The sequence below is a fragment of the Oryzias latipes genome, chromosome 6, assembly GCF_053564925.1.
Source record: "Oryzias latipes strain Hd-rR chromosome 6, Olatipes_Hd-rR_3.1".
NCBI classification, from domain to species: Eukaryota; Metazoa; Chordata; class Actinopteri; order Beloniformes; family Adrianichthyidae; genus Oryzias; species Oryzias latipes.
In genome coordinates this window covers 23,791,873-23,811,254 of record NC_136242.1, presented here as the reverse complement: position 1 = coordinate 23,811,254, position 19,382 = coordinate 23,791,873, and the positions used below count along the sequence as shown (strand labels likewise).

The 19,382-nt window shown below is 41.1% G+C and overlaps 2 protein-coding genes across 4 annotated transcripts in view; one reads left to right on the top strand and one right to left on the bottom strand.

The window, feature by feature from the left end:
- Positions 1-19,382, top strand: part of wwox (WW domain containing oxidoreductase) — a 162,046-nt gene that overhangs the window by 121,987 nt on the left and 20,677 nt on the right. The gene's annotated exons all lie outside the window — the stretch shown is intronic.
- Positions 8,979-18,664, bottom strand: LOC105354240 (serine/threonine-protein kinase pim-1). 3 transcript variants are annotated; one of them, XM_078948866.1, is made up of 11 exons: positions 18,410-18,664; positions 18,100-18,294; positions 16,957-17,205; positions 16,429-16,506; positions 16,222-16,316; positions 15,521-15,568; positions 15,205-15,426; positions 14,323-14,500; positions 14,079-14,249; positions 13,216-13,995; positions 12,192-13,096 (listed from the first exon to the last, which is right to left on the bottom strand). In XM_078948866.1, the coding sequence occupies exons 1-10, from the start codon at positions 18,429-18,431 to the stop codon at positions 13,904-13,906; spliced, it is 1,350 nt and encodes a 449-aa protein (XP_078804992.1). In that variant the 5' UTR covers positions 18,432-18,664; the 3' UTR covers positions 12,192-13,096; positions 13,216-13,903. The 3 variants fall into 3 exon arrangements, with proteins under 3 accessions (XP_078804990.1, XP_078804992.1, XP_078804991.1); XM_078948865.1 differs by having other exon boundaries at positions 18,100-18,297; positions 18,410-18,663; XM_078948864.1 differs by lacking the exons at positions 14,079-14,249; positions 14,323-14,500; positions 15,205-15,426; ... (4 more) ...; positions 18,100-18,294; positions 18,410-18,664 and having other exon boundaries at positions 8,979-13,096; positions 13,216-13,907.

The following is a 19,382-nucleotide window of genomic DNA, read 5'->3' as shown; positions in this document are numbered from 1 at the left end:
TGGCAGAATGGACAGTGGCACGCAGAGAGGACGGAAAGGCAATGTGGTGGAAGAGGATACCGGAAAGTAAAGAGGTGAAAGTAAATATCTTTGAAAGAATCTTTCTCAATCTCATTCTTTTTTCCGTTGGTCTGGATAAGAGCTTTCATGGTTCCAGTGTCTGTCCAGACTGCCTCCTGGCTTTTGTAGTTTGTCACTGTGTGTCAGAGCCATTCACATCTATATTTAACCCTTTCTGACATCAACTTAACCCCCTCAGCATGGAAGTCCCTGAATAAAGCCCTAGTCACAACTACCCTTATGGCTAAAGGGCGAAAAATGGGGCCCACAAAAAAATATCAAAGTCGTGGACCGCTTAGTGAGCCTGTAGAGTGAAAATGTTCATGCACATTTTTTTGCATAAGCAAACTGCGAGCGACAGGTCGTAGCGAAGACTTGTACAACACGCAAGATTAAGTGAGGATAAAACAGGTGATACGCGTGCATCCTGCTGGCGTCCTATGGGCACTTATGTATGCGGCATTTCCACACGGTTTTTAAGGGGCCACTATGTGCACCTTACTAACAACTGGTGTAAAGGCACCAAACGACAGTATCACCGGTACATAGTAAGTGCGTGCAACTTCCATCAGCCTTGAAAATTCTTCATGATACACTTGATATTCACAATCGTACCTTCAAGGGAGCATTAAGGAAGGTGTGAGAGGCAAACCTGCGCTCCCCTTAAGATGCAGCCTCTCTTCTCTACGACACTCCACAGGCTCGGACAACCCAATAACCAGCAGCACCTGTATGTGATGGGAGCATGTAACTAGGACTGTTACTTGAGGGTGGTCTAAAACCAAGAGAAAGCAAGACTCAAATAAATCAAGCCATAATTGTGTAACCTCCTTCAGTCATACAGCAAGTAGACCTGATGCATTTGAGTATAAAGTTGTTGCAGCATAAAGTTGAATATAAAATCATATTTGACATTTCAAGTTAGTTTTTTTCCTTCAATAGTTGGCCTGATCACTGCTGCAGTTCCTCCATAACAGTTGTGCCAACATTTAGAGTAATCAAAAAGAAACAGAAGAAAAGATCAAGGAGTTAATTCCCCATTTCTCATGGAACATGGTGTACACAAGATAAAATTTTAAGTGAAGAGAAAGATTCTTGAGCTCATGAGAAAACCGCTTGGGAAATAGTCCTGGTACTCAAAGGCAACTGAAGAAAGAAAGTTTAAACATGACCATTGGTCATGATCCTATTGTGCAATATTGGGAGTAAGGAGCCTGCAAAGACAACTCTGTCTGTGCTTCGAAATTAAACCAGACTAGCAAAATGTTTTGAGCTGACGAATATCACATTGTATTAGATTTATCTGGGATCATATGTGGAAGTCCTTTCATGAGCGTATGGACACCTTCTGTGTTTTAGTGCGACTTTCTTAAACATGACAGAAATAAAAATGTGGTCTACAAAATCTGTAACTTACACTGCTAGAAGTTATACATGAATATGCGCATGAATACCTGGATAGATATGGTTTAAAATCATGATAAGTACTGCCAACAATCTGAAATTACCAAATCGAAGCTTATTTCATAGCCTTGTCCTAAAGCATAACTTTAATAAGTTCACTTTTATGAAACATTTCATTCTTAGGTTTAATTTGTGTTTTTACATGCAGCTTTAAAAAAATCAAAACACTATTGGTTATGTGCTGTTTATTATCTGTGTAAATTTTTTTTTTTATTATATTGCCTTTTAATTTAAATAATCCTTAGACATTTTAGGGGTTTGGTGATTTTTTTCTCTTTATTAGCCTCAGAGCTGAAAGAAAGTGTGTTCTTTCACGTATGACTATGGGAAAGAAAGTCAGGTTCAGGCCATAAGTCACGCTAGATTAAGCCTGCTTTTGTTCCAAGAAGACAAGGTTGTTTTGAATGGGGATGTAGAGGGAAGTGAATGGATGAAGTTGAGTTTTATAAGGAGATCCCTCTGTTAAAAGCTTCATAGCATGGCCCCTGTCTCACCTGCTCTTCTCCCCTGGGTAGTTTTATCTGCCTATTTCCTTCTTTCATGATGGGCCCGCAGGACACCTAAATGGCACCATGTTCCCTGTCAGTCAGAAATTTAAATGGAAACCGACCATGAAAGTATGGCTGCTCAGGGCTGGCTCGTTGTGCGACGTCCTTGCTCCCACAAGCCAGAGTCAAATTCAGATGCCCAAATTGCAGCCCAGAGCTCCAGACAAGCCTGGGGAGAAGAGTCAGGCTCAATCTGCAAGTGTAATATCCCCCGTCAGGTTTAAACCTGTTTACTGTGCAGATTTGATCAAGGATGCAGATGCAAATGGAGACAAAAGCTCCTTGCTCTGGAAACTTTTTTTTTTGTGTCTGGGCTTTATTGATTCATGCCAAATGGGTTCAAGCGTTGTTAGTAATTTTTCACTTGACTCAACTTGTATTGTCCTTAAATCATGTTTTGATCTATTCTAAAAGCGTTCCCAGTGGTCTTTTAATTATTATTATGCGTTTTTTAGCCAAAATACAAAAAACAAAACAAAAAACAGTCATTTTCTTGCACATTGTTTCTGAAGAACTGCAGTGATTAGTTAGAATTTTGCCTCTGAGTTGTGAGTGGAACTGTTGCTGTGGCAGTTTTAATCTTAACTTTCTTACCGTATGTTCTCCATCATGACAAAAATGCCACAAGAACATGTTAAAAACACCAAAAACACCATACTCCTCAGATCTGGGTCTTTAAAATCTAAGCTTTTTGTGAGATCATCTTAAAGAGTAAACTTTGTATTGTTTGTGCAGCTGATAGTTGCATCACTGTGGTCTTATTATAGTTATAATAATCAGTGTGACAATTGGCAGCTGCAGGTGGTCTTACCAACCCTCACCAGACAACCTAATTTAACCTGGTAATAAATCTCTGTGCCCAGTTGGCCATTTTAGCTGTTTGGCACAGGGCACTGTAAATTCCCCCTAATTAGATCCTCCCTCTACTCCTCCCACTCTGTTTCTCCATCATCCCTCCTTTCTCAGTCTTCCTCGCTTTCCCCCGTCTCCTCCCCTGCTCATTGGTACATATGCTCATACACCTGGCCGGCATCGTTACCTGTTTACAAATGACCGGGCTGGTTCTGCTAGCTTCAGCATCCACTCCACGCAGCACTGAATCTTTTCCTCTCTCTAACCTCCCTTGTGTCATAATTAGACCTCAGAGCTCATGTTTGCATTATATTAGAATACACAGGTACACCTTGTGTTTCTCCCTCTACAGTGATTTGCTCTATACCCCTCATGCGCGCCGCCATCCTCTCTCTTGACCTTATCCGCACAGAGGTTTGGAGCTCAACCGCGATGATCTCTTTTTATTTTTCCTTTTCCGGCCAAGCAGCGGCAGTCACTGGAGGCAGCAGCAATTTTCTCCTTTTCGTTCCTTCATCTACAAAATATGAGTTTTGAGTGTGTCAGGGGTATCGGTGTCAGGGCTAATGGTCTCTAGCAGGGGCGCCGGCCTAAAGATTTATGCCTCAAATTAGTGAAATGTGATCAAACAGCAACCCAGTTAATCATGCAGGACCCACGTTTATCCCTGTTTTATCTACAAGCATAATTATAGACACCCATTGCTCTGACAGGCCAACGGCAGGCCCCTGCAGAGTGATATTGGGAGGGGGGGCTGCCATGCAGTGTTGTCACAGTGATAAATGCCTTGAGGGTGCAGGGAGTGTTTTAAACATGTATATACTTAACACCCCTTTGTGAGTGCTTCCATTGAAGGCGTGACCCCTACAGAACCGCTGCGACTGTGAAGTGGATCAGCTCGGTAAATGAATATCAGGTCCTTGATCCTCACTTTTCAGCTTCACAATCTCGAGCACTTTGGCCGTTTGGAACAATTTTTGACATAAATCCAATTCATCATATGACTTTCCGATTCATTATGTGCTAAGTGTTGACTGGTTAAACCCGGCTCTATCACTCATTCACTTCCATTTCAGCTGCTTCCTCCACAGCCTCGTGCAACTTGGAGAGCAGGAGTGGGAATCATCCGGCACTATTCTGTTATTCCAGGCCATTACCATGTGCCAAGCTGGGAAAGAGATCCAGTGATGTGTGCTGCAGTTTGTGATTGGAGTGGATCTTCTTTCCCTCTCCCCCTCTGACAGTCATTTTAAACACTCGTTTATGCAGCGCTTTTAATATCAATAAGAGAAGCAGGCAGGCAGGCGGGGAGGCAGCAGTTTCCTACTCACACACTCACACTCAGAGTGACACATGCGGCCTGGCTAGAAATCAGCAGCCTCCATCTCCCTGGTATGACAGGGTGTGGTAATTATGTCTCTGTGAGAGTGTGTGCTGTTTGCTGGGTGAAAAATGATAATGGGGTGATTTTTAAGTGCCATATCTCCCGCACGGGTAATGAAAAGTACTTTTAATCCAGTTTGGAGGAAAGGAGGGGTGGAGGAGAGGAGTGGCTGGGGAGACGAAGCAGAAGGGTCTGTTGTGAGGGGAGGAGAAGAGGAGGAGTGGAGGAATAAGAGGGTGCTCTGGGGGTGGAGGCATGCTGATAGTGGGAACGAAGGAAAAGGGAGAGATGGGCAAGTTCTGTAGGGCGATGGTGGGAAGAGGACAAAATGCAGAGCGATTAGAGGTTTCAAAGCAGTCCGTTGTGTGTGTTTGTGTGTGTTTGGTGGGGTTGAGTGTTGCTGTGCCAGAGAGAATTGCATAAACACTGGCACTGAGCTCAGCAATTAGAATAATTAGGAAAGACTGACAAGCTTTTAGTCTCTTTCACTTCTCATATCTTTTTTTCTTCTTTCCTTCCCATTTCTATTATAGTTGCAAATGTGTCAGACATTATTAGATCACTTATGTACAGTTTGCACACAGGTGCATTTCCCAGAAGTCTGCAATGGTCAGTTGCAAGCAAAAGTGTAGCTGTGTCAGCCCTCATTTCTCTTAACTATTGTTAGGAGAAATGAGGGCTGCGGGTCTTGTTTGATTTCTTCCCACAATAGACCTCAGATTAAAGCAAAACATGCATGATGCAGTTTTCCTGGAGGCTGCACTTTAAGCCATGTAGTTCCCTGATAATATTATTCCAGAGTCAGGCTTGTCGCTCTCACACCTCAGAGGTACAAGAAAAAGGCCTGATGTAGTGAATGTAGAAAGTTGTGTGTGTGAGGGAGACACGGACAGAGTACACTAATCACTTCACACCCCATTACCGCCTTTGCCTGATATGTCACACTTCATTATGTACTTAGGTCTTTGGTGCGTAAAGATGTAAAGACTGTGTGCACATAAGAAGCATGCTTCAACTTCAAAGAATGTAGTTTTACCAGCTTTTGCTTTAACATTTCCTCCTTGGCAAGTAGTATGGCTCTATTTTATATATCTTTCATGTGTTGTATGTATATTAAAGACCCAATCTAATGAAAATTATGTTTTTGGTGTTTTAAAAATTGTTCTTGTAGCATTTTTCTCATGGTGGAGGACATATATAAAGAACATTAGGATTAAAACTGCATTTCTGAGTTTTCGTTTATTCAATTCATGGTGAATCAGGAGCAGATGAAAACATATTGTTTGAAAAAGCCTTTAGTTGTTACGTACAAACTACAATCAGCAGGCAACAAGCTCCCTGCTCCGCTCCATTCTGCTGCATCCACTTGCAGACAAATAGATCCATATACTTTTTTGTTTTTCTTGTCTGAGCTGTATGACTGGATAGCTCCAAAATTTCTTGTCATTTTTGTTGCACTGGTAATGATAGATTGGGGGTGTGACGGGCTGTAAACTGGTTGGAAGAGAGTGTGCACAAAGGGATGATGGGAAGCGAGCGCAAGCGTACTCTTTGCCAATGGTCCCGCCTACAAGTCGGAGGCAAATTTCTCCTGCTGCTCCGCAGAAACTATGTCCAAGAAAATGACAAAGATTTTTTATTTGCACTAAAATGGCATAATCATAATTGAAAGACCCCCCGGGAACACTTTAAAAATAGATCAAAAGATGATTGTAGTGGGACTATCAGAAAAAAAATTATATTGTCTACTTATGAAACATTAAAACTCCTAAAACTTGCATTCTTCATGATTGTCAGCAGATTAATTAGTATGATCTGTATTCAGGAAACCTCCTAGCACCAAATAAAGCTCCCTGGCTGAGCACATACATTTCTGTATAAATCTGCTTTAGATTTTATAATGGGGGCCAGATAAATGGAGAGTTTATTTGTCTTCATAACTTACACGATCTCTTGTGTGTGATTCATAGGTCAATTACTCAAAAAGCCACCACTGTCCAAACATTTATTCCATTGTTTAAGTAGCCTTTGTATATAAATCCATCATAAAGTGCTTTGTGGGGGCTGTGTGTGAAAGTGTCCGTGTTTACACGTGCACGTTGACGTGCTCGGACGCGCATGCCCCACATAAGATATGTTTTAATTCGTGGTAAACAGACAGCAGTGCAGCCGAGCAGGTTTGTTTTATCAGAGTGTGTTTATCTTAATTCCCCTCCGTCTCTTTCAGTCCGACCATCCATTACCCGTCTGGAGGAGGCGGCGTGTTCTCACGTGCACCACCAACAAATATGCGCACTTACCTTGGTGCTTAAATTATGATGATATAGCTGTGTGGGTGTTGCTTGTGTCTTCGTCAGTAGTGTTTGCTTTGTTGTCTTGTTGTCGGCAGAAGAAGTCAAAGAAGTCCACTGTGACCTTGGCTGTGTAAACAGGTTTCTAAAGAAACTATCAGTGGAGGAGATGAGCTGCTTTGACAGGAACCTTTATACAGGCTCACCATGCATACACGCACACATGACATTTCTCACATTTTGTCTCATTGCGTGTGCCACACACACTGACCTGGCGTGGGGGAGCATATGAGAAAAAGAGCTGGCATCTTTGTCTATATATGGGAGATGTAGACTGTATGCATGCTTCAAGTACATCACCCCCTGCAAAGAAAATGACAAGTTGTTTCGAGGGGATGACCCTCTCCCCATGCTGTTTTTCTTCAGGGTCGCGTCCTGCTCTCTTAACTCCCGACCCTTCACCTTTGACTTTAGTCTGTCAGTCAGCGGACGCCAGAACTGAGCTGACAGCTCCCAAAGCCCACTGACCCCAAAAGCAGAAAGAGTGAAAGAGAGGAAGCCAGAGCTTTGACTGTCAGTCTCTTGTGGAGGCGAGGCGAGAGACGCACATTCTACCTGTTCAGTGATGGGAGAGAAACAAACAGGGCTTCTGTCGGAAAAACATGAAAACAGTCATCAAATGAAGCGAAGTAAATGGAGATTGAGGGAGTGTTGTTTGTAAGGAATGGAGGACAAATATGGTTGAACTTGGCAAGCGGAGGTCACACTCTGCCCGAGGAGACAGGTGCCTCAAGATTGGCCTCAGCATTAGTTGCCTTTACAGACACACACACACACACACACACACACACACACACACACTGCACACTGAAGTCTTATAACCACAGGACGCAAAACTTGTGAGAACACAACTCTGACTCTCATATCCTATTTATACATCCCTTCCTGTACATTACAATCCTATTTAGTGCGCCCTGCTTCCTACACAATCTTATTTATGGACTCAGCCCCTCCCAGCCCCCCCCAAGCACAGCCCTCTTTCCACTCCTGAATCCTATTTGTGTGCCCCCTCCTCCAGTATGCAGGTGTCATCCATCCAAAAGACTGCGAGTTAGGTGTGTGTGCTGACTTAGAAGTAAATGCGTGTATTTGTGTGCTCGCTGCTGATTTGTGTGGTAATGCATCTTTGGAATTGGGGTGTTTCATGCAGAAAAAAAGAGAAGCATTGTTTTTTTTCCTTTTTTGTAAAGCTGGTTCTCATCAGCTTAGTAGTTCTTTTAAAGTCCCACTCTGATCATCTTTTAAGCTCTTGTTAAAGCGTTTCCAGTGGTCTTTTAATCATTATCATGCTCTTTTAGTCAAAATTTAAAAACATGTATCGTTTTCTTGCACATAGTTTCTGCAGAGCAGCAGTAGTTCATTAGAAATCCGCCTCTGAGCTGTGGGCGGGACTGTTGCTGCTGGGACTTCCCAACATCCATGTACTTATAAGCTCTCCCACTAACTTACAGCCCCTTACAACCCCAACCTAACATTACCAGTGCAACAGAAGTGGAGAGCAATATAAAAGCTAACCAGCCGTACAGTTTTGATTCAGATGCCAGCTCAGATAAGAAAAACAAAGACGTACATAGATAGAGTTGTCTGCAAGCGGATCCAGCAGAATGCATTGGAAGCTTGTGATTTGTAAATTCTACGTCACACTTACACGCTTTTTTGGATCTGGTCCTGTTTCACAATGATTTGAACAAAATAATACTCAGAGATTCAATTTTAATCCCAATTGTATTTATATATGTACTCCATCATGAGAAAAATGCAACAAGAACGTGTAAAAACACAATTTTCATGAGTGGGTCTTTAAAATTCATTGTGTGTATGACACAGCTCGGGGGGGGTCAGGAATTAGAAATTGACCGTAATCTGATCCAGTGAAAGTAGATTAAATCTGCCTCTTGTTAAGCCATTGTAATTTCACTTGTGAACAATAAATAAAATTAGCTGAATGACAGAAAAAGCTGAGGCATATTTGTAAAAAATATATTCCTGATGCAGCCATTAACAATATTTATTCCCTTTATAGCTGCTTCAGCAAACTCACCACAACAGATGAGTCAAACTGTCATCAATGGTTGAAATTTTCTATTAATTCATAAAATCAAACTTCAAATTTACATCATTCTGTATTCTTTCTGACATTTTTATCCATTATAAAATGTATTTGAGGGCGTTAGAGTTCTTTTTTTTAGCTGATTTAGCACATGGACATTTCTTTTCATTTTATTTGACCTTTTCTTTGATTAGAAAAGGCACTTTGATTTTACTTATTGCTTTGAGTTGACAGGCTAATGACTCAATTTATTTGCTATATTAGGCCTTTTTTAAAAACTTTTCTATATTGACTGTCTTCCATGCTTTTAGAATAGTTTCTATTTTTAATACTTATTGTGTTTTATTTTATTTTTAACTGTGTGTAACTGGAGTGTTGTTTCTTTTTGTTGATGGCTGTTTAATGCAGATGTGCAGCTCCAATCTTCTCAAAGCAGGACTAGATGGACCTAAGGTTTTGTTTTTTTAGCTTTGTCCTTATTTAACTTTTGGTCATTCTCTTGTTCGGGTTTTTCCCGGCATCACACCAGCTTTGTATTTCCAAAACAGCACTGCTGTTTCACTTAGTTAATCTCAGTATGTTTGTGTTGATCATTTTAGTTAAACGGTTTAGTTTTGTCATATTTGTCTGGTTTTCTGCTTGTGGGTCATTCAAAAACAAAATCTTCATGACTTGATTTGGTTACATTAAAGGTATCAATACATTTGGGTAGTAGATACATTAAAATGAGTTTGATTGTCTTAATTTAAAATTATTTTCTTAAAAATATAATATATATTTTTGGGTTAAGTTACATTGTGATTTGTATTGGTGACTTTATTAGTATTTATATTTAAAATATTTTGAGCTCCTCGCAGCTTAATCCTTTTTTTTTCTTTTCTAATTTCAAACATTTTATCATCTCTGAGGTTCCTGTGTTTCAGTTTTCCTTGTGTTTGTTAAAATGTTCCCATCCATGAGGCACGTCCTCTGCATTCGGTTCCGCGTCTCCTCTGGTTCCACGTCCTCTGCATTCGGTTCCGCGTCTCCTCTGGTTTCACGTCCTCTGCATTCGGTTCCGCGTCTCCTCTGGTTCCACGTCCTCTGCATTCGGTTCCGCGTCTCCTCTGGTTCCACGTCCTCTGCATTCGGTTCCACGTCTCCTCTGGTTCCACGTCCTCTGCATTCGGTTCCGCGTCTCCTCTGGTTCCACGTCCTCTGCATTCGGTTCCACGTCTCCTCTGGTTCCACGTCCTCTGCATTCGGTTCCGCGTCTCCTCTGGTTCCACGTCCTCTGCATTCGGTTCCACGTCTCCACTGGTTCCACGTCCTGTGCATTCGGTTCCACGTCTCCTCTGGTTCCACGTCCTCTGCATTCGGTTCCACGTCTCCTCTGGTTCCACGTCCTCTGCATTCGGTTCCGCGTCTCCTCTGGTTCCACGTCCTCTGCATTCGGTTCCACGTCTCCACTGGTTCCACGTCCTGTGCATTCGGTTCCGCGTCTCCTCTGGTTCCACGTCCTCTGCATTCGGTTCCACGTCTCCACTGGTTCCACGTCCTGTGCATTCGGTTCCGCGTCTCCTCTGGTTCCACGTCCTCTGCATTCGGTTCCACGTCTCCTCTGGTTTCACGTCCTCTGCATTCGGTTCCGCGTCTCCTCTGGTTCCACGTCCTCTGCATTCGGTTCCACGTCTCCTCTGGTTCCACGTCCTCTGCATTCGGTTCCGCGTCTCCTCTGGTTCCACGTCCTCTGCATTCGGTTCCACGTCTCCACTGGTTCCACGTCCTGTGCATTCGGTTCCGCGTCTCCTCTGGTTCCACGTCCTCTGCATTCGGTTCCACGTCTCCTCTGGTTCCACGTCCTCTGCATTCGGTTCCGCGTCTCCTATGGTTCCACGTCCTCTGCATTCGGTTCCACGTCTCCACTGGTTCCACGTCCTGTGCATTCGGTTCCGCGTCTCCTCTGGTTCCACGTCCTCTGCATTCGGTTCCACGTCTCCTCTGGTTTCACGTCCTCTGCATTCGGTTCCGCGTCTCTTCTGGTTCCACGTCCTCTGCATTCGGTTCCACGTCTCCTCTGGTTCCACGTCATCTGCATTCGGTTCCACGTCTCCTCTGGTTTCACGTCCTCTGCATTCGGTTCCGCGTCTCCTCTGGTTCCACGTCTTCTGCGTTCGGTTCCACGTCTCCTCTGGTTCCAGGTCCTCTGCATTCGGTTCCGCGTCTCCTCTGGTTCCACGTCCTCTGCGTTCGGTTCCACGTTTCCTCTGGTTCCACGTCCTCTGCGTTCGGTTCCACGTCTCCTCTGGTTTCACGTCCTCTGCATTCGGTTCCGCGTCTCCTCTGGTTCCAGGTCCTCTGCATTCGGTTCCGCGTCTCCTCTGGTTCCACATCCTTTGCATTCGGTTCCACGTCTCCTCTGGTTCCACGTCCTCTGCATTCGGTTCCACGTCTCCTCTGGTTCCACGTCCTCTGCATTCGGTTCCACGTGTCCTCTGGTTCCACGTCCTCTGCGTTCGGTTCCACGTCTCCTCTGGTTCCGCGTCCTCTGCATTCGGTTCCACGTCTCCTTCGTTCTTGGCACACTTAAACTTTGTCTTATAGGAAAGGCGCTTTTATTTCCAGTGAACCATAATTAAGTTAGGAGTTCATTTCCCTAATTTTTTATTTAAGTGGTTAACTTTGCCCTAATTTCCTCAGTTTGAAGCAGGAGGATCTTTGTGGTTGAAAACTTTTAACCTACTTCATGTTGGACATCAGTTCAAAGGAAGGTTGGGACCGAATCAGGATTAATTTTTTTCAAATGTTTCAAAACCTAATGATTACATCATTTATACTGTCAGCAGCTCAGCCTGCTGTTCATCTAGAAAGTGGAGTTGCATAACTAGTGCTAGTGCAGTTCCTGAACTAGTGAACTAGTGCAGTTTTTGTTGCACTAGTTAGTTACTGCTAAAGAAATAATTTAAAAGTTTAATAGAAGAGAATTTTACAAAATATTGGAGAATGTTCAAAAACTGACACTTACTGTGGTACTTCCTCATTTGATTTTGTTTTTCCAAATCTCAAATTCACAGGATTAAGTTATTTTGTTGTTTTTATTAACAGGTGGGTGGGTGTATAGACAGAGTTGTCAAACTCTAAGCTTCGTTTTGTTCAGTCCGTAAAAGCCAATGTTTCTTCCAATCAGTATGTGGTCCCGCCACTTTTCTTCACTGTCCGATAAAGAATTTAATTTCAGTTAGAAATATAAATACATGTATCTATAAATGTTTCTTTTTAAACACAAAGTGTAATATATTTTCTTACTGCCATTTGCCACTACCAATAAACTCATTCAAGTTTATTTTAAACACAATTGCTGGTAATTTAAGAAAATGGTTAAGGAAGCTTTAAAATCCTGTTAACTTCATTTGGAGAAAAAAAACACATTGTTTTTAAGTTTCTGTGTTTGACCAACAAAAACAAAAAAGACCAGAAACAATGAAAAAAAAACATGACAAGTCTTCCAATTTTGCCTTCTTTATTTCACCAATCGTAATGCCAAATTTATAAAAACCAGTTAGGGGACGTGCAAATGCTTTTTAATGGACTGTTTTTGCTTTAGAAGACCTAGTACGCTTTGGTGTACTAGGTCTCTTAATTTAATTTTTGCTTCGTCAGAGTTGCAAAAGTTCATGTAGAAAGCTGTTTGAGGTTTGGACGGTCCTATTTTAACCGATTCTTTTCAAGAATTTTAAATCCCAATTTATCAAGAAAAGCTAGGTTTCGGTATGCAACAAATAAACTTTGAGACACGTCTTTAAGATGTGGGTGAAGGCCAAAGGGCCTGGAGAAAACCCACATACGTGTAACGGGACCAGATCTGTCTTTTTAACTACAGACTATTGGTTGTCCCTAAGTTTCTTTCCCCCCTGTGTTCAGTTTGGGTTGGTAGCCCTTTCCTAATGCGTTTTTCCCTTTATACGTTTGGCACATGCTTTAGCAATATGAATCCTCATTTGATCTCAGTTATGTCTAATATTCTTTTATTGTTTGAGATCAGTTATGGAAATTACAAAGACTTTATAAATGTTTTCTTGATTAGCTGATTTAAACGGAATGCTAACACTGTGGTTTCTATTTGCTTATTTTCGGAAAATAGTCAGATTCCCTAAACACTATGAAAGCTTGTTAGACGTACGCTTCTAATTAAAATGATTTTTGCGATTCTAATTTTACGTTTTTACAGATGAATTCAAAAGCCTTGCCTGGTTTTTGCACGTCCCCTCCTAGTTTTTAGGTTTTTCTTTCTGCTCAAGCTCTCTCTGAAGACGACGGCAGGGGGGTTAAAGGAGCCGCAGAAAAAGTGTGCTAGCAGCACACTGTAACAACCCCCCCACCAGCACCACCACCACCAAGCCAAGGAGTCCTGTTGAAAAGAGAAGAACAGCATGTCAGGAAATGACACTGCTGTAACATCTACAGCTTTATTTTGGGGACATTTGTTTTTTTTACATACTGTCGTGATTGTCTAGGATAACAACTCACCAAAATGTGAGACCCCGAAGGTCCTGCCAACTCTCTCTGGAGGACATCCGCACACGGCATCCACGAAGGTCACAACAACACAGACGAGTCCCGGTCACTGGAACAAGGAAAACGAGGCAGGTCTTTCCGGGAGAGTCAGCATTAGCACAATCAGTGGAGACAGAGAACCCAGAAGGCATTTAACGCCAGTGAGGAGCCTTTCTCCAGTTTTCCTTTTACTAGTTAACTAACTTTAACCATCTGAATTTTCAATTATACTATACTACATTTCTTTTAACATTCTGTTTTTTAACGCTGCCTAGTGCCGTTGTTTCCAAACATCCAACCAAAAGGAGACTGAAAAAAGGAGTGTATCGTTTAAGTTTGGGGTACTTTAGCAAAAGTGTTGGTAAACACAGGACCTAGTAATCATGGGAAATGCCACTTTTTAAACCAATTCCAATTTGAAATCTGGCATAGTTTCCTACGTAGTACTAAGACTAAAAACTGAACCAACTTTCATTTTATAATATTGCCATCATTTGCCCCAACTTGCAGCTAAACTTTAGTATTTGTCATTTTCCTTTACACTCTACATTTATATTCTAAGGTCAATTTAGGCTTGTGACTTTTGTTAAGATTTCTAAACTTTTTAAAAATTCAGACTTTTGAGTTCTCTGTCCCTGTGTGTGTGTGTTTGTGTGTGTGTTTATCTGAGCCATGGATGGTGGAGGAGGTCTTGCAGGTTGGGGCGCTGTTTTTCAGAGGTATTTAAACATGCTTGGAAAAAGTCTTGGCATTCTGGAGAAAGTAAAGAAAAGTAAAGTAAAGTAAAGATGAAGGTCAGAGGCCAAGCATCCATGCAGAGACAGATAATTTCTTACCTTCTGACAGTTCATCGTCAATCATCTGATCCCCTTCGAGAAAATGTTTTGTGGAGAAATCGTTGCAGTAATGGAGGGTTTCATACAGAACTACTCCAAGCTGCCACACTGTGGTTGGTCCAGGGCTACAAAAGCCTCTAAATGCTTCTGGGGGGGCATTTATGGGAGTTCCTGGAAAAAAATAAACAGTAGTCGTATTCATGGTCATTTGACATGTTTTTATTTGTAGATGCAGATCTTCTACCTGAAAATCTGAGGATGGAATCCTTTTCTGCCATGCAGCTCACTCCAAAGTCTATCAGACGAGCTTGTGGTGTATTTGTGTGGGTTTGAATGAGGATGTTGTTAGTTTTGATGTCTTGATGGAAGATATTTTTGTCCTCAAGGTCTATGGCTGTGCGAATTAGCTGCTTCATTATGATCTGAAAGAGATAAAAAAGAAGTAATAAGCTGAGGCAGCAAAGCGAAAAGCCTCCTTCTAAAACAGCACTCACGCCGGCCTCGTCAAGATGCGTTCAGGTTCACTTCCAATCAAAAGTCTATGTGAATGTGAGTTTTGGGCCGTCACCTTTAAAACTCTCGCTATGCATTTTTTTACGGCCGTTTTCAAGCTCCATGTACAAAACGCACGACCATTGAACGTGTGTTGCCAGTCAAACCAGGTTGAGTTCTGATCAATTGGGAACTTGGATTTAGTTGTGAAGTATGGATGATGCCTGATCATTGCATGATCCCCTGCAATTCACAAAAGTTTACATTTTGTGCCCAAATCGAGAGATTTGCACTGCTTCAACATTTTGCACCAAGCCCCTTCCAACGGTAGGTGGCAGACATGGGCTGGGAAATAGTGGATAAAGGAGAAGAAGCCCGCCCCTGCTTGTCCAGTGTGAACACCATGGGCTAAATGCGTGTTCAAGAAGCCGCGTTTAGCACGTTCTTGACCACGCATCACATGCCCAGTGTATATATAGCTTTCTGAACCTGCTAAAAGCTACTTTTGCTTCTGCATCGAACACTTAACCACTTTATGAAACAAGGTTGCATTGAATAAACGTTTCAGCTTCAGGAAGTTTCTGCAGAAACGGACAGAACATCTCAAACCAACACAGACTGCACACGGGCCTACCTTGGCTTCTTCTTCTTGCAGTGTGCCTCCTTTGGTATCAAGGTAATGAAGTAGGTCCTCACAAGGGATTGGTCTCTCCATGACCAGGAGGATTTCTCCACCGATCTCGTACCAGTCCAACAGGGCTACTGGCGCTGCTTTTCCATCTGAATGAATGGATTCATCTTCTAACATTAACATTATGGCCACTTCAGAAGGAACCATTTTTCCATTGCCATCATCCTGAAGAATCCAAACAAAGAGAGCATGAGGAAGAGAAGCACAGAAACCCATTTAGAACAGAGATACTCAGAAGAATTTGGCTCAAGCAACTTACCATTTTTTCATTTGGGATTTTCCGTTTGAAAATGTGCTTGATGGCGACCTGCAAGACACAAACAAGAGCATTTCTGACTGTGAGTTGACTGACAGGAGACAAACTGGGATCATTTAGATTTCCCCTCCATCAAAATCTATTTAAATTTAAACCATTTAGACCACAAACATCAACAGTCTGATTATAAATTAATGTACCCAAGTACTTTTCTCATGTGTAGCGACTAAACCAAACAGTCGCTGAGAGGCTGACGCTGGGTGGGTCCGGGTTTTGAATGACGCGCTCAAAAACCATAGAGCATAACGAAGTTTGTATTTTTGTAGTTTTTAATAATGGAAAATGAAGGTAATTAAATCCACTTGTAATATTATTATCAAAAATAGAAAAAACAAGGAATCAAGGGAAAAGCACAAAAGCGCATGTAGCGCAAAAAGCATATGAAGCGTATGAAGCGGTCGACAAAAAATACGGCAACCCAGCTCACCCCCCCTTCCATCTTACACAGGGAAAAAACCACAGGTGAGTTATAGTCAATTAATGTCACCGCCCACAACCATGTGACCCACCAGCTGATTACCTACACAATAACCTATAATCAAAAACAAATCTATATTCATTTAACATAAGAAAGACCACACTTAATTCATGGCACCTACATCATGCTTTTATAAAAAGTCTGTAGCTGCATACGAAACACTTACTGGTAGGTTGTCAGATTTGCGAAAGCCCTCATATATGGATCCATAACCTCCTGAAGCAAAGTAATATTCTTCCACATATTTGGCTTCAAATTTATCTGAACACAAAAAAACAAAAATGCAATGTTAGTTCATTTATTAGTGAAAATTATATTACTAAACATAAAGTAACAGTATAATCAAACAGAAAATTGTATTAAATCATCAGACCTTTATCGGTAATCAAGTCGTCCCTCTCAGTTTTCTCTGAGGAGGTTGGAATTTGTTTGGCGTCACTGGCACTGGAATCTGAAAATGACAAGAAAAGGGTTTTCTTATTGCAGAGCTTTTCTTTTTGTACACCTCTACTACCCCTTTGTGCTAAAACTTAGAGGCAAAACTGTATTCAAGTGTTTTTTAAATATGTATTTTTTTAAAAAAAATGGGCTGAGCATTTTAAGAAGCAATCTTAGGAAAGTTGAACCACAGACGGTTGCTTTGATTGTAACAACTAAAACATTTTAAGGTTCAGTAAGTTTAAATCAGTGTGAGTGCTTAGGAAATGTAAAAAAGGTTGATGAAAAATAGAGACATTCATTTGGTTGCAGTGTTTGCAGTTAAAGCAGACTTAAAAACAAAGACAAATCGTTTTTACGTTTTGAGATAGTCCATCCTTAATTTGTTATGAAAGTTTTATTTTTGATTTTTTTTTCTTCTTGTCCCTCGAGAAAACCATGGGGTCTGTGTCAAATTTTTTACCTTTTGGAGGAGTTTGCATCTTCTTTGACTCTATTGTTTCTTCTTCCTCTTTGTCTTCCTGTCTTTTTCTCTTTAGTGTTTTCACTGGGGTGCTGCTAGATGGTTGGGAAGGCTCAGATTCAGTAGGTTCCTGGTTTACATGTTTCTTCTTCTGTTTCTTCTTTCTGGGGAAAGGCTGCCTCTCAACATTTTTGGTTTGTACACCATCTGAAGATGTCTCATCTAGTCGGGCCATGCTAGTGCTAGACTCTGAAAATGGAAAAAAAAAACAACAACAAAAAAATAAAGCTTAATTACTATAGAATATTTCTTTTATATCTTCGCCGTTTACTGCTCGAGCTCACATAAAGTATGTCAATGTGTTGGGGGCTTTTATTTAAAAAGCTATATGAGTTGAGATGTTATCACAAAAACACAAAAACCAAACTTTAGCATTTTTACGAAGCAAACGTGTGACTTAAAGTTTTGCCGGGACTCTCATTTCCCAGTATATTTTGGATTGTCCATGGCAGAATCTTTGTCCGTGATCGTTTACTGTTTATTACACAAAAACTTGAGTAAATCAGAAAACCTTTCCCAAGTCTCAAAATATGTGCTTCACTTTAGAGCTCGAAGAATGTTATGGCTTAACCGTTTAGCTTAGCAACTTATAAAATGGGGCTCTCTGATATCAGTGATGTCACAGTCTGTTGCTAAGTAACACAGCATGTGACTTTGGCTACTTTTTAGTGTTTATGTTTAAACTGACACATTCTGAAAATCACTTCAGTGTAAAACCTTTTAGAAAATATGATTTTATACATATGTACTGTTGTGAAATGTACGTTAAAGGTTTGGACAGTTGGAAACCAGTGTTATAGTCTTAGACAGTTGATTGCTGTAATGAGCTTTGAGGCCCACAAACTTGCTCCTATGTCTTACAAAGTAGACTTAAAAATACCAGCGACTCAACTTTTGAGATGGTCTGGGAGGAGTGTGACATTATGGCAGTTTTTAATTTATTTTCTGGCCTTTAATTTCTTTTTGTAGCACTGTACTGTCAAACTATTATAGACATGTCCTCTAAAAATAAATTAGAATTGGATCTATTCTGTTCATGCTACAGGTTGTCGTGTTGTTTGGGGTCTGTGTCAGCTCATTTACCTTTCAGAGAAGTTTTCATCTTCTTTGGCTTTATTATTTCTCCTTCTTTGTTTTCCTTTCTTTTTTTCTTGAGTTTTCTCACTGGGGTGTTGTCTTGGTTGCTGGTAGATGGTTTTGTAGGCTCAGATTCAGGAGACTCAACTGGCCCAGGGAACGTCACTTTTTTCTTCCTTTTAGGACTGGTCTTCCTCTCAACTTCTTTGGAAAAGCAGGATGAGTTAAAATATTATCATAGCAACACAAAAACCAAACTTTAGCATTTTTACGAAGCAAACGTGTGACTAAAAGTTTTGCCGGGACTCTCATTTACCAGTATAGTTTGGATTGTCCATGGCAGAATCTTTGTGCGTGATCGTTCGCTGTTTATTACACAAAAACTTGAGTAAATCTGAAAATCTTTCCCTAGTCTCACAATACGTGCTTCACTCTAGAGCTCGAAGAATGTTATGGCTTAACCGTGTTGCTAAGCAACTTATAAAATGGGGCTCTCTGATATCAGTGATGTCACAGTCTGTTGCTAAGTTACACAGCATGTGACTTTAGCATTAGTTTACTTTTTGGTGTTTACATATGAATCGATACAATCTGAAAAATACTAAAACATTTGTGAAAATGTGGTTTTACAACATATCAATCAATCAATCAATTTATTATTTGTATAGCACTTATAAAAGCCAAGGCAACCAAAGTGCTTAACATAAAATCAACTAAAATCACAAACAATACGATGCAATAAAGAAACAATAGGAATAAAACAATAAAATCAATTGAACAATAAAAGCAATAAAACAATAAAAGAATAAGATTAATAAAATGAACAATGAACAAGCTGGCCCACTAGATATGCTCACTGGAGTTAAAAGCCTGAGTAAAAAGATGTGTTTTTAAAAGAGTCTTAAAATTACTGACAGTTCTGGCAGACCTCACAGAAAAAGGGAGAGCATTCCAGAGTTTAGGACCTGCAACTGAAAAGGCTCTGTCTCCCCGAGTCACAAGCCTATGTACATATGTACTGTATTTTTCAGACCCAGAGCTCCAACAAGTTATATTATGCATAAAGCATAAAAACTGTCATGAACATGATTTGACTACACTACCCATAATTCCAAGAGGAACGAAGCGGCAGGGGATTGGTCAGAGTGGTTGATAGGAAGCTTTTCTTGTGAACTGACTTTTAACTGTATATTTTCTTTATTAAAATGAATCCATTGAATACTTTAGTTTATTTCCAGCTGCAAAGTTTCAAATGTCCTAGAATGCATCACCCAGTCCACCAAACCCCT

Excerpts from the sequence above, each read along its gene's own strand:
- LOC105354240 (XM_078948864.1), bottom strand. The coding sequence starts at position 11,090 with ATGCAAAGGATGTGGAACCAGAGGAGACGCGGAACCGAATGCAGAGGA.